The sequence below is a fragment of the Marmota monax genome, unplaced genomic scaffold (assembly GCF_021218885.2).
Source record: "Marmota monax isolate L192 unplaced genomic scaffold, Marmota_monax_Labrador192_F-V1.1 WCK01_AAM20220418_F8-fsc00114, whole genome shotgun sequence".
Classification (NCBI taxonomy): Eukaryota; Metazoa; Chordata; class Mammalia; order Rodentia; family Sciuridae; genus Marmota; species Marmota monax.
In genome coordinates this window covers 736,874-751,410 of record NW_026694943.1, presented here as the reverse complement: position 1 = coordinate 751,410, position 14,537 = coordinate 736,874, and the positions used below count along the sequence as shown (strand labels likewise).

The window sequence follows — 14,537 nt, the reverse complement described above, 5'->3', positions numbered from 1 at the left end:
AATGTTCTCTCTGATTTGTGGCCCATTACACACAATAAGGGGGCAGAGAGAGGAAAGAATAGAAGTTCATTGGATTAGACAAAGGGGAATGAGGGAAGGGAGGGAGGATTGAAATAGGAAAGATAGTAGAATGAATCAGACATAACTTTCCAATGCTTTTATATGAATACACAACCAGTGTAACTCCACATCATGCACAACCACAAGAATGGGAAGTTATAATCCATGTATGTATAATATGTCAAAATGCATTCATGTATAGCTAAAAAGAAAACAACAACAAAAAGAACAAGTATTGCATCAAATCTGTCTGGCTTCCTGCTTTACCATATGATCTCTCTTTCCACACACACACTTCTACCATGATGCCATCTAACATGTTGTGATATAACCAGAAGGCCCACACCAGAGCCAAGAAGATACTGGTACCATGCTCTTGAATCTCTGAAACTTGAGCTAAATAAACCTCTTTATAAAATACCCAGCCTCAAGTATTTTGAAATACAAACATACAATTGATAAACTATCTAATGAAACAACTCTCCATAAATAAATAGCTCATTATCAAATGAGTTTGCCATATATTGATTCCAAATATTTATTTACTTATGATTTAGTATAATGATATAAATTTTGTTTATTTTCTAATGATAAATATATTTGTACTTAAATAAAGCATACACATAAAAGGTAACTAGATACATAGTTTTAGCTGTGACCTAGTGATAACAATGGAAAATAATGATACAAGAAAATCTGATAATATTAATTTCAATGTAAACTAATCTGTGAAAAAACTCTTACTGATATTTACTAAAATCACACAGGCAATTTACAAAACCTAAACTTTAAATGTTAACTCATAGGCCAAAGGAATAGTGTTTGAATTTAAAGGATTAATTTGACTACATAACATCATAAACTATAATTATACTTTTATTACATGAGTTATCTACACAATTAATTACCAAAGAAACTAAGGCTAAGTCAATATGAGAGGATGTAATGACTAGGAATAAGATTTACACCTGGTAGGTATCAGTTGGTTATTTAATTTTCTACCTAAAACTGTTCAAAAACACATCATAATTTTTAGTAGTTCATGAATTACAACTTCCACTTTCTCCTATTAAGTTAGGTATTGTGAGTCTGTGATTTCAATTTCAGCAATTGGGAAGCTAAACAAATAGAATAGCATGCTTAATTTTAATAATTTAAGTAAGCAGAACAGAAATGAAAAATGTTAAAATTAAGTACAGCTTAACATGTCAGTTACTGTCATAATACTTGAAAAGTATTATCATCACAATTTAACAAACAAGTAAAGCACACAGAAGTTAAATGGCTTGCCCATGATGACAAAGCTAGTAAATGGTTGAATCAGGATCTGTGCCCCTGTTCAAGTCTAAAATGTTCTATTAGACAACTATGCACAGTTTTATCACCAATATCATCTTAACTCAAAGGTTACAGTTATTTTTGAGCAGCTAAGTTCAGTCTTCAGATGCCAGAAAAGTACACAAATATGATCTTTCTGGCATATCTAAAATCAGATTAAATTTATCATTAATACCTCTATCCAGTTCTAGCTAATAGAAGTGATGTCACAAAATCTTTGCTTTCATGCTACCTCCCAGACACTGAGAACATTCTACTTGTATATATCACTGTCTCCTCCCAACAGAGAGCTGTATGCAACAAAAATTCATATTCCCGAATCAAAACAATGCCATATGCAATAAAGGCAAATAGAATATAATTATGTTTAATAAAAATTAACCTGAAATTGCACACTATTGTTTTAGTTTTTTTCTCTTTAATACAAAGTATGAGGGAATGAGGAAATACACTATCCAGATTAGCTTGAATTTGTACTATAATTGTGTTATAATTTGCAGAGTTTTCTGAAGACTGTTCCAAAAGATGCTTAATTCTCAAATAGCCATTATAAACTTTATTTCCATTGAAAAATCTCAATCATAGTTTTAAATCTTCTCTTCCCTTTTTCTATAATAGAGAGTTCAATTTCTTCAGATATTTATTTTACTTACCTAAATCAGGTTTCAGGTCAGTAGGTAAGCTTAACTTCCTTGACATCTTTGCTGAAAAATAAAATGCACTTTAAAAAATCTGAAAAATATTTGTTCTTTAATTAATGCCAACTGATTTTCAAGACAGAAGTGAATACTTTTGTTATTAAGTCTAGATGCTACAATAATTAAAATAAGATTAATAATATTAGGAGTGGAAAGTAAATCTTACTTTCAACTTTTAAAAGTTTGTACTTACTTGACATAATACATTTGTGTCCTTGAAAGTCTTACTTCAAGGAATCCTTTTAAATTTTAACATTCAGTTATTACTTAGGTTTATGGGAATAGGTCAGACTTTTCTAAGAGTAGAAAAGTCATTTCTCAGAAGGAAGATGTTGCAGATAAGGACAATAGAAGCATAAGACAAATCTTTGGTAACAGAAAATCTTTTCAGTTCCTCATCTTCACAGCTATTGAGCTCATTTTTTTTAAGTTAATTTCTGGAATATAGGACAATCAAATCAAAGTTTGATTATATCTTAAAATACGATTCAATATTACTTGATATAAATAAATACTTCCATTCATATTTCAGCGAAACCCCCCCCCCAAAAAAAAAACCCAAGTAATGTTATTAAATGTAAACTACAGGTATTTTTATGTAGTAAGATAAAAACTAAAAGTTAATGCATAAACTTACTGGAATTCACTTTCCATCCTCAAAATCAGTTATTATCTTAATCTGGGAAGGAGTTTAAAAGTTAGGAGTTGTCCAACATTATATCTATCATGTTAGTGGTAGTGCATGCGTAACAAAATAGTGCTCCCTATGTGAAATTTTGAAAAAGCATGTGTTTGTTAATACATGAATGCACATATTGGGTTAAACTTTGGACTGTTAGGAGATATTTAAAGCACAGACCCTGCTAGTCCATAAGGGCGCCATGTAAACAAAGAGAAATCCAGTCATAGTACATAACTTCCACATCTAAAAAAATGACAAATCCAATGTTAGGAAAGCGGCATTAGGCAGACTGGAAAGGAATGGGGTGGGGTGTGACATCACCTTTTTACTTCTAAATTTCATAATCTAGTTAGTATCCTTTAACAAACAACAATGGGTCAAACTTATTCATCAGTCATGCCATTTTCAACAACTTAGTACATTTCAGCTAAGAAAAGATGTAATATAAAGTTATAATAGCCAAATAAAATCTATGGTTAATTAATCTCACATCTTGACATACAATATAATTTAAAATATTTGATGTTATTTCAAATTGTATTTGATATACAATATAATTTTAAAGAGAAACACCCTACAACAGTTCTCAAAAAGGTAATATTGAACACTGAAAGAATTCAGAGGTTTCTATCAAATATAACAGGTCCAATATACATAGAGTGTTATTATCTATACAATGTGTAGGGCAGCTGAAGTAGAAAATCAATCTGGCACAAAGATTTTAGAATCAAATGATATGATGCCACCTGTGTAAACTGTTCTGAGCCTTTCAGAGTTGAATGTGCATATCCACCACTTAGGAATCTTCCTGATATGCACATTCTGATTCTGAACTTCTGGATTTGGGGTTGAGAGGCATTTCTATGGTTTGAGAGGCCAAGTTCCTAGACTATAAGCAACTTCAGGCTAGGAACCAAGACAAATTCCAGAAGTCCAGTAATGTACATACAGTGAGCCAAGAAAAACATTTCTTGTACAAGTTTTAATATCTATCTTATAAAAATGTGGAAGTGTGGTAGTTAGAACTGGGTTTGGAATCAGCTGGCTGAGTTCAAATCCAATTCAACCAATAACTAGGTCTGTAGCACTAGACCAATTACTTTGTTTCTCTAAACCTCGAATTTCCTCTTCTATAAAATGAGGATAGTGTGAGAATTATATGACATGATGTAAGCAACTGAACATAATATCTGGCACACAGAATGATTTAATAAATGTTAGTTATTATATATTATTAATAAAATGAGTATGGATTTTTCATAAACTGCAAAACACTATAAAAATAAGCTATTACTGTGCTTGCAAATAAACTAGTATCCCTTCATTTTAATTCTATGGTAATGCTCAAAGTAAAGATAACAAAAAAACGGGGGAAAAAAACCAAACCAAAACAAAACCTTTAGGACAAAAAGTACAGAATGAAATGTATCACTCTGAGTTCAACCTTTCAAATTTCAAAAACTAAATTTGATATATGGCTAAACATAGCCAAGTGATTTAACCTGGGTAATTTATGAGTAACAAGTTTATCCCTCTTTAAATATATTAGAATATGTTAAGTGAATATTTCACCATTAGAAATGTTTCTGTTGATGTTTTCATTAACCAGACAGATTCCTGACCAAAAAAAAAAATTCAAAAAAATTGAATTTTATAAGTATATACTTTTGACCTTTGTTAGGATTTCTACTAGAAACTTTACATGGATGCCTCCCAACAGATTAAAATTGTGCCTAGCAGTATACTTAATTTCTTTATTGTATAAACATACTGAATACAAATAATCATCTTTAAATAATAGGTGCTCTCATTTCAACATTTCACTTAGATACTGAGAAGTTAAAACCACACTAAGAGAATTTTAGAATATATTTTATTATGAATGTCACAAACAACTTTTAATCATGTAGCATATTCATTATTTCCTCCTGAAGTACTTTGCAATTACAGATCCACAACCCAGCCACTAACTCAAGCAGTGCTCAAATGACAGAAATTTAAGCCACATTACTATTTGGATATAAATTTAAGCAATTTCCCTGAATATAGAACTTGAAATGGTAAAAATACATTAGAGAATTCATCTTTGTTAGTCTGTGTTAATTCCAGCTATCAAGTAATAATTTAAAAATTGAATTGTTTTGATGAGTTGAGAACAATCTTTGTTATATCAAGATGTGGACTAAGACAGTCCCATTATTAATTCACTTATTCAATATTTATTGTTCCAGGAAAACAATGTGACAGAGGGTAGGGATATGCTTCTTCCTCACCAGGGGCTGAGTCAATTAGAAGAGACAACTTCAAAGGAGTATAGTAAGTACTACTCACTGAGGCAAGCACAAGGTACAGTGCATTAATCTTTTAATCTTAGCCTGAAACATTTATCTGAGACTGTGAGCTAGCTAGACTCTGATAGAATTAATGGTCAAAAAACAAACAAATAAACAAACAAGCAAAAAACACTTCACAGTATACACACTACTTTTACACTATGTTCAGATAGTCTATGCTAATGGTGAAAAAATGCACTCCGTTCTTTTGCATTAAAAAGATTCTTGTTGACAGTATTTTTCTAAACATTTTTTTTGTTGACAACATTTTTGTTTTGAGGTAAAATTTATATAAATTATGTATCTTAAAGTATGTTCACTGTTTTGACAATGTATATACCTGTATAATTCAAATTCTTAGGGCATGACCATCATCTCCAAAGTCATACATGGTGCTTCCCTCTTAATCCCTACTCTTGCCCTTCAAAATAAACACTTTTTCCCACCATAAATCAGTTCAGCTTGTTCTACAACACACATACACATACATATGAAGGAGTGTAGGTGAAAAATATGAAGCCAGAATGATTATTCCCTACCTCTGAATATAACTTCCCTATTTTGCATGGATGCCTTGAGGGATGAAGGAGATAAGGAAATAGGAGGAAGGAAGACATGAAGGAAGGGGAGACAGAATGGGAGGGAATTTAAATTCCTGGAGTTAAAACTTCTGCTATAAATGTGTTTGTAAAGGTTTTCCTTGAGTGATAAGGCATTTAACTAAATGCTTGCTAATTGACAGGCAGAACTGTGCAGTATCTAACACAGTCTTATTGTGAATGGATCTGCTGTAGTATTATCACCTACCCATATGTGATTTTTTAACTTAAACTGAATGTTCTTATTTTTCCTTCATCTCACAAGTACTTAGTGTGAAAAACCCCAGGCAGTAGCTGTAAGCTAGACATGGCATTATTAACATTAAAACTAGATTTTAAAAGATTTTATAAAAATAATTCTCATTATAAAGATTCTAGCAATGCAGAAGAACACACAAAATAACACCCAACATCCCAACGAGAAGAAAGAATCATCTGAATCAGCTGAGCAATCTTCTGATATCTGCCTCTGTATAGATACAGATGACCACTAATAAATATTTGAAGAAACAGCTTCATTTCTTTTACTAACTTGGAGTTTAATTTTCTTCTTATGATGAAGACTTAAGATCACTGGCTTAAATCAGTACTTTCCAAACACACATTTACATTTCCCAGAATCTGGTACACAGATTTCTAAAAATTCTCATCTGAACTGTTCCTGTTTTATCTGCCCTACAAATTCTAGTCACAACAGTAGCCTAGAATAGCCAATCTGCCTCCTTAGCTGGTCAAATTTCAACTCTACCTTGGCTCTATGCACCCTGTTCTGCAATAGCAGATGTTCTGTGCCAGACAGCTGGGAAGACTGTGGTGCTTACTTCTCTTTTTTTCTTAAGGATAATGTTCTAGAATGCCTGTTTTTCAATATTTGAAAATGACAGATTCATATATTTTGATCAGTTTTTGGCTGTTTTCTGTAGAAAAGCTTTTCTAAACTTAAGGACTAAATTGAACTTCAGGCTAAAAGTTTGCATCTTTCAATTTTTGTGACTTCTGGGGAATATACTTATTTTCAAGGCTGTTTGGTCAACCTTCCTGATAGCAAATCCATAAAAGATAGATCCTCTTCTGGTCAGCCTTCATGGCTCATTCCCACACTTGGGTATAATGTCATGATGAGGAAGTTGCAGACTTCATTCAGTTTTATGATGCTCAGGAACATATGCCAATCCAGTTACCCTGACAGCTGATTTCACTTCATTTGTCAAGAAACTTCTGTACATGCTTTGAAACTGCTCATGTTCCACTGCAACTTTCAAATTAAATGCTTAAGATTTAAATGAATTCTTAGAAGACAAGTTATCTGTTTTTCTTTCCTTCCACGGTATATTCTTCAACTCTCACCCCTGAACCTCAGTATCTTCCTTGCTTTGAAATTCTTTTTCACAGGAAAATATAAACTAGTCCTTTTTCTAAGTTTTTATCCATAGAAACAATGGGAATCACAGCAAAGAAGTTCTTCAACCAGAAGAAAATTGATGTCAAGAGATATGTTTAAGCAGTTGTTACTTTGACTCTCTGACTTTTCTTATAAACCTGAATGAGAAGATCAAGTTGTTTGGTTGAGTAAAGAGTTGCATTTTTACATCAGAAATTATAAAGTTATATTTGATCACAAACAATATCATGACTGTAATGCAAGTTTCAATACCGCATCCATCAGCTTTTTTGTTGTAATAATACAATACCAGAGCCTGGGTACTTTATAAAGTAAAGTGGTTTAGTTAGCTCACATTTTTGAAAGCTGAAAATCCAAGATGAGGCAGATTCATTGATTTGGCCTCTAGTGAGGGTCTTTGTAGCAGATGTGAGAGAATGATCACATGGTGATTCAAGAGATTCACAGGTCCTTCTCACATTTTTGTTAACAACCCAATTTTGAGGGAACTACCTATGGTCCCAACAAACCATTTTGGTCTCTTTGGAGGGAGATCCCTAACAATGCTTTGAAATTTCTTTTTTACTTTGCATTACTTTTACCATTTAAAGGTCCCAAACTGTTGAACACTGCCACACTGGGGACCAAATTTCCAACACATGAACCATTTGGGGACATACTGAAACCATATCCAACCCATAAAAAAAAGAAAGATGTATGATATATAATATCCAAAAGAAGCAAATCCCCAGGCAAGGGGACTGCTTGACTGATTATACTATAAATGACAGTATCATTATAGTTGATGCTTCTTGTCCTTTGCAATTAGGGAAATCTTTGTAAGCTTTCTTAGTTGTGGTGATTCTCATTGTTTCTTTGAAATTTAACAGATATTTCATAATTTTCCTTGTTTTTCTATTCATTGTGTCCACATTTTATTTTTCTAAAGATTTCTCAAAATAAAGAAAAACTTCTACTTTTTAAAATGGTACATAGCTTAACAACTACAAAAGGTAAAAAGAGAGAGATTATTTTGACAGAATGATGAAGCTATCAAAAAAGCAAACTGACTTTTGATATGAGATATTTACTTATTAGAATAAAATAACATCACTCTTTTCACCAAAGCAGAGATCCAATGATATTCTTTTCAAAGGGATAATGCTGTGGTGCATATGTATCCAATTAAACAATCAGGATATCAAAAGGCCTAAAAATAAGCTTGTAGGATGGCAAGGGAGTTGTGTGGGAAAAGGACATCAAGAGGTAGAAGTCATCTTACCACTTGCCTCACATTATTTTAATAGATAATAGAACTAATAATATCAGTGTCTATTTCCCATAATAGAAGATAAATTCAATGAGTTCAGAAATAGAATTCATTGCAAAACGTTGCACCTATGTACATGCCTAGCACTTTATGTATGTTCCATAAACACTGCAAGGAATAAATGAATAAATAAATGAAGAAAAATGGTCACTGACACCTTTATGTCTATGGAAAGAAGCTACCTTTCTTCATACATGAAATAAAGAAAAATAAGTACAAATTAAATAGAAGTTTGCTAATCAAAAAGATGATTTTTCAGAAATACTGAAAGACATATACACTTTATGAAAAGGAGAAAAAAATTTAAAGAGGTAACAATACCTGTTTGGTAAAAAATAAGCTATTAACATTACTTTTCATTCTTGTACTCCTGGAGCTTTGTCAATTTCTTTCCTATAATTTAATATCTACTGTATACCATATTTAATCTCTTTGTAACACCTCACAGAGAATGTTCTACAGAATAAAAAATATTATGTAACTCTTTAATATATTAAGTACTAACATTCCAAGTATAAGGGCTGAATTGTATCCCCCTCAAATTCTTATGTAGAAGCTCTCCTGATCCCTCAGAATGTGACTGTATTTAGAGGCTGGGTCTGTAAAGATGTCATCAAGTTAAAATAAAATTGCTAAATTGAGCCCTAATCCAATTTGATGAATGTCCTTAAGAAAGGAAATCCGGGTATATAACAGACACCAGGGGCACAGGCACCACGTGAGAATACAATGAGAAGGCTGCTGACTATAAGTTAAGGAGAAATGTCTCAGGAGAAACCAAGCCTGATGATACCTTGATCTTGGACTTCTAGCTCCCCAAACTGTGAGAAAATAAATTTCTGGTGTTTAAGTCACCCAGTCTGTGGGATTTTGCAATGGTAGTCCTAAAACAGTAACAAAATAATGACAGAAAATAAACTGCCACATTTATAGTTTGGCTAAATGATAGCAGATAAAAATTTATTTTATCACTAATATTAATTCATTAATTTTGTTAGAAAGCAAACAGTAAATAAGTTGTAGAAAGGTAACTGTACATTCTTATCATGTAAGATAGATCTACAGATAAGTGCATACATAGTAAATATCATAATATGAAACAAAAAGAATTGAGCATAATTTATTAAGAAATTTAACAGAAAATATGTTCAGAAATAATTAAAATCTGAATACAAATATGCCAATACTCTTCAGATTTTAGTCATCCTGAAAAAGAAAAAGGAGTCATTAGAGGAACTTTGATTTGTATGATACTTTTATTAAAGACCTGCCTACAAAATGTATTTCTTGACCAATTAAGGGTAATAATTTTCTTTCAAATTCAGAAGTATTAAAGTTACCTGTAAAAACAGTATCACTGCACACTTTATTCATTTTCTCTTTCACGATGAGCTTCTATTCTTTTAATAGCTATTTTGTGGACTGAATATAAAGGTGAATTTCTATAAATTTGGCAGCCACATTTTGGTATAATACTGGGAAATATAATGTTAAAATATCAGCACTATTCTGAGTTTTATGATGAATTAATTGGATAATCTAAAATAGTAATTAATGTACCAATACATTCTAAATGGGTCGCTCTGAGTTTATTTTTCAACTTATAAATATAAAAAAAATTAGGAAGAGAGTGCCAGAAAAGTGACTATATAAGAAACAAAAACCAGAGGCTTGAGTATGCAGTATGAAATATGACTGAAGGGACATGCTCTCATAGAACAAGAGTTAAAGTACTCACAATGGAGTTCTGAGTAGGTAGGTCATTACCAGAAGTAATATCAAAATTACATATCAAAATTATTTTGGATATGCCACTTCATTTCTCTCAGACTCAGTTTGCTTTCTTGAAAATTAAAGGGATTAGAAATGCTTTAAAACTGTGATTTAATAAGTTAGTGATTGAGAGTAAACTAATAAAAAAAAGGTGTTAGCTGAATTAGAACACTTTAATTTAAAAAAAACATCATAGAGGCTCATGTAAAGAGAACTAACAACATTCAGACTAAGGAACAATACCTTCATTTAAACTGACTTAAAATATTACTTTAGTTTTTGCTACGAAATTAATCATTACCTAAATAATTATGCTCTCAGAATTGGAGAGATAAAGGGGCCTTGTGGGTATAATCATCCCTGTATTAACAAGTATGAAAAATTATCTAGTACAGAGTCTAGAACTTTGGAGGCGCCCATTAAATGGAGCTATTATATCTATTTGTTTTGGCTTAAAACTTAAGTCATTATAATTTGGAATCCTTATTTATTACTTTCTAGTATTATTTTCCCCCTCATAGCATCATGTAATCAGGTGATTCAGTAATCATTCCTTCTACATGAAAATTAGTAATAAAAGGAACATGGGCCAGATTATAAGACTATGGAATTCAACTAGAAATCTGCTTTCAACATGAAACAAATTATAATAAAATAGAGTTAGTAATATTCAGAAAATTAATCATGTATTTCAAATGTACCAAATGATGCTAAAATCTAGACCATATTTTATTCATAACAACATCACGAAAAATTTGATTAATTTTTTTAATAAAAGTAAACAATTTAGAACTATTTTGATATTAACAAAATAAAAAGCTTTGCAGAATTTCACTTTCACTTTTTATAAGATACAAAAGAACAGGTAAAAATTCATAAGCAGTTTTACTTTTTCAGTGATTTATGGAAATCGCTAACCATAGTGGTAATTTAGATTTTACTAACAAAAATTAATTGTAAGGTATAAATAGGCAAAATAAATTACTATCTATGTAACTTTTCTTGTTGATGATATAATTATATTATCATCTATGCTTTTGCTATAAAACTCAAAGGACTAAATTTATTATCCCTTTATAGGCTGCTCTCCTCAAGCTAGCAAAAGGAAGTCATTGTCAGACTCATTCACCTAATTTAGCATCAATCAGAAAACAATCTATGATTGCCAGGCCTTGGGTAGATGGGTTAGGGTATTTCACAGTTTTCTCTAGTTATCTGTCTTAAGTTTGGTCTTCTGAGGAAGGCAAACTTCTAAGCATTGTATATTATGAATGGGTAATGGATACCGAAGTGGATCCAAGATCTGATGCTAGCAAAGAACTTACTATGAACCATCTTTTCTCCAGCTTACCATGTAGACAGAGCAGGGCCATACCAGGTTATCTAATTATGAAACACATAATAGATTTATTTTTGAATTCTTGGAGCCTTAAATTATATTAACAGGTACTATAAGGGACTGTTGAAGAGGACAGTCTAGGGAGTTAGACTGCTTAGGTGTAAATTCTGCTTTGTCATTTCCCAGCTGTCAAATAGACACATAACGTATATTTAGTTCCTTTGTTTGTAAAATAAGAAAGTAACAATAAATTGCTCGCTGAAATTACTGAGTGCTTAAATGATAAATATTATTTTAAAAGGGCTGGTACAATGCCAGAAAAAATTACAATGACTAGGTACATAAAACAAAAACAAAAAACTATTTTCCTCATCTATCCACTGGCAGTGGGAAAAGAGAAGGAGCTGAATATCCAACCTGAGTTAAACTATGGAAGTGTAATGGCATTCTGCACCACTAATGCCACACACAAAATCTCTCTCTCTGGTACCAGTGACAGTTACTTTCAAAGAACAGCTGAAAATAAGGGACAAAGCCATACAAGGTGGCTCTTTTTACCAATGTTCAATTTGGCATTTTTAGGTCTAATTCTTATGCTCTCCTTTATGAAGTCATTGTATAATTACTAAATAGTAAAACTATAAGTTAAGTGTTTGCATATTGAGGTAGAGAGAGGGGATACTTTTATGAGGTTCAGGGTACTTTTTAGCAAATATGGGACTGGGTGATGGAGAAATAGGGAGTTCAGAATGTTCAAGCATTCATAGTACTTTTGACAACATAGTATCACAAAGAAAATTCCAGTCTTGAGACAGGGCCTCAGAATAGCTATGAATTTTCTTCCAATGTTTCCCCAACCATGTTTCAACAGCATATTTTATGCTAATTCTTATTACAAAAAAGTAGAAACAGCATTGATTCAAAAAAAGAAAAATTTGAGGTATCAGCTTTCCTATTAAATACCAACTTATGAGATTTAAAAAAAAACCTTAAAGATTCCAACTGAAAACAAATAAAATTATATAAAATTAGGGATATAGCATTGTTAGCATACCTGTTCACTAACCTAATTTTGAAATAAGGTAACATGTTTCCCAAAACGTATAGTTACAGAAACCTGCATGATAAAAAGAAAACTCACAAATAATGTGAAAAGAAACCAAGAATGCTATCAAAAAACTATTCTTCCCTTAATGTTCTCAGCTGTAACAAATTTGTTACTGAAGTCTTTCAAATAGGCAAAACTCAAATATTCCAAGTTAAAACACAGGAAAAAATGGGAATCTGGTTTATATACTTAAAAAAAAGTAAATATAACCTCCAGAACTAAAAACCAGACAGAGAAACTGAACAAATTCAATTATGCACCAAAGTTCCATTCATGTAAGATAAAATCCATAGGTAATTTAATTCTAAAAATTATTTAGTAAAATGTCTCTAGAAAAACCTTTTTAAATTTTTACATTATGTAATAATAAAACATCCTCTAATGCATTCTTAAGATAGAATTTCCTAAAAAGGAAATCTGTTAAAAGGTATTATGCAACAGTGCTAGCACATAATTAAAGTGAATTATCTATTACCAACAGATTCATGAAAAGTACGAAGAGGTAAATAATTTATTCCCCTTTGCCCAAGAATAAACCACCTTATTTAGAAAATGACCAGAGGGCTAATAGTCAGCCACCGTTACTATGACTAAACAGGGTTCAATTTATAACATGCAGATAACATGGGTGTTATCTCTAAGAATTTTTAAAATTTAAACATGTAGTAAACATTATCAGTTGAGGAAAAGCAAAGCTATTACAGCTGCCTAGAAATTCCTCTAATTTAACTAAATCCAAAGAATATTAGTAGAGATCTTGGTGGGGGAAAATATATAATAATTGTATAATACCTTTATTTAAAATCAAAGATCAAATTTATGACCTATTTCTACAACTGTTTTTGAGGACTTTAAAACTCTCCAGAAAACATTAAAATTTTTGTGACCAAAAACCTCTAATTTTACTATGTCCTCCTAAATTTCATGGTATATTTTTTCCCCTCAGTTGAAAATTTTGAGAACTTTAGACTGAGTAATTTATTTCAAAGTATATCTACAAAAACAATCAAAAGGGGTAATACAAATACTTTTACTTGTAGTGGGGGAAGGGTAGAGGGGCACTAGAAAATTCTCATTTAAGATTATAGGCTAAAAGAGTCAATCTTTAGAAACAATTTCCTTGAAATTTAGGGACTTGAAAATGTGAGGGAGATGTTATAAAGGCAGAACAAAATACCAATGAAACCATGAGGAAAAACTACTTCAAAACTTAACTCAAGAGTATAAAATCATGCTACTTATGGCATAAATTGAACCCTGCTTTATTTTAAAATAAAGCAAAAATAAAAATTATCAGAATAATTCACACTGTGAGAGAAAGAACTGTAGCCCCAATTTAACTGATTTTTTAAAAATAATTATTGCCCAAATGAGTTTAGAAGACACACAGCCCAAGAGATTATTATTTTGAATAGGAATAACAATTAATATATACAAAATGCAATGTATTGGATAATTTTCAGCTGCTGGGTTAGCATTGCATATAGCAAGGATTAGAAACAAAATAGAAATTTCTATTTCCTACCTATATCACTGGCTACCATCTTGGAAAACTTTCTGCTTTTGGTCTTCACTGAAAATAATATTTTGATATAAAATGTCAAAATCTACTCAAATTAAACTAAATGAATTAAACTTAAGTAAAAGAAAAGACTTAAAATAAAGATACTATACCCTTTTCTATAAAATTATTCATTTTTTGTTCTTCATCTGAATTGTGTGGTGATGAAGAACCTACACAAATAAAGACAATGGAAGGAACAGGCACATAGTCACAAACACTGAGTTGCACAAGAGAAAAGCACAAATGAAAAAACCTAGCCATCTCTAAAACAAGCTTTTATGTCCATTATCACAGAAGGAGGACATTTATACAGTTAACTAGTCTGATAATAC

At 31.4% G+C, this 14,537-nt stretch overlaps 1 protein-coding gene across 6 annotated transcripts in view; it reads right to left on the bottom strand.

The window, feature by feature from the left end:
• Nucleotides 1-14,537, bottom strand: part of Stxbp5 (syntaxin binding protein 5) — a 180,444-nt gene that overhangs the window by 33,946 nt on the left and 131,961 nt on the right. For 3 of the 6 annotated variants that reach the window (XM_046427358.2, XM_046427359.2, XM_058573612.1), the window contains 3 exons: nucleotides 14,316-14,375; nucleotides 14,167-14,214; nucleotides 2,052-2,102 (listed from right to left, as the gene is read on the bottom strand). In XM_046427358.2, coding sequence (XP_046283314.1) covers nucleotides 2,052-2,102; nucleotides 14,167-14,214; nucleotides 14,316-14,375 — 159 coding nt within the window. The remainder of the gene's footprint in view (nucleotides 1-2,051; nucleotides 2,103-14,166; nucleotides 14,215-14,315; nucleotides 14,376-14,537) is intronic. The other 3 variants (XM_058573613.1, XM_046427360.2, XM_046427362.2) reach the window with 1 other exon arrangement.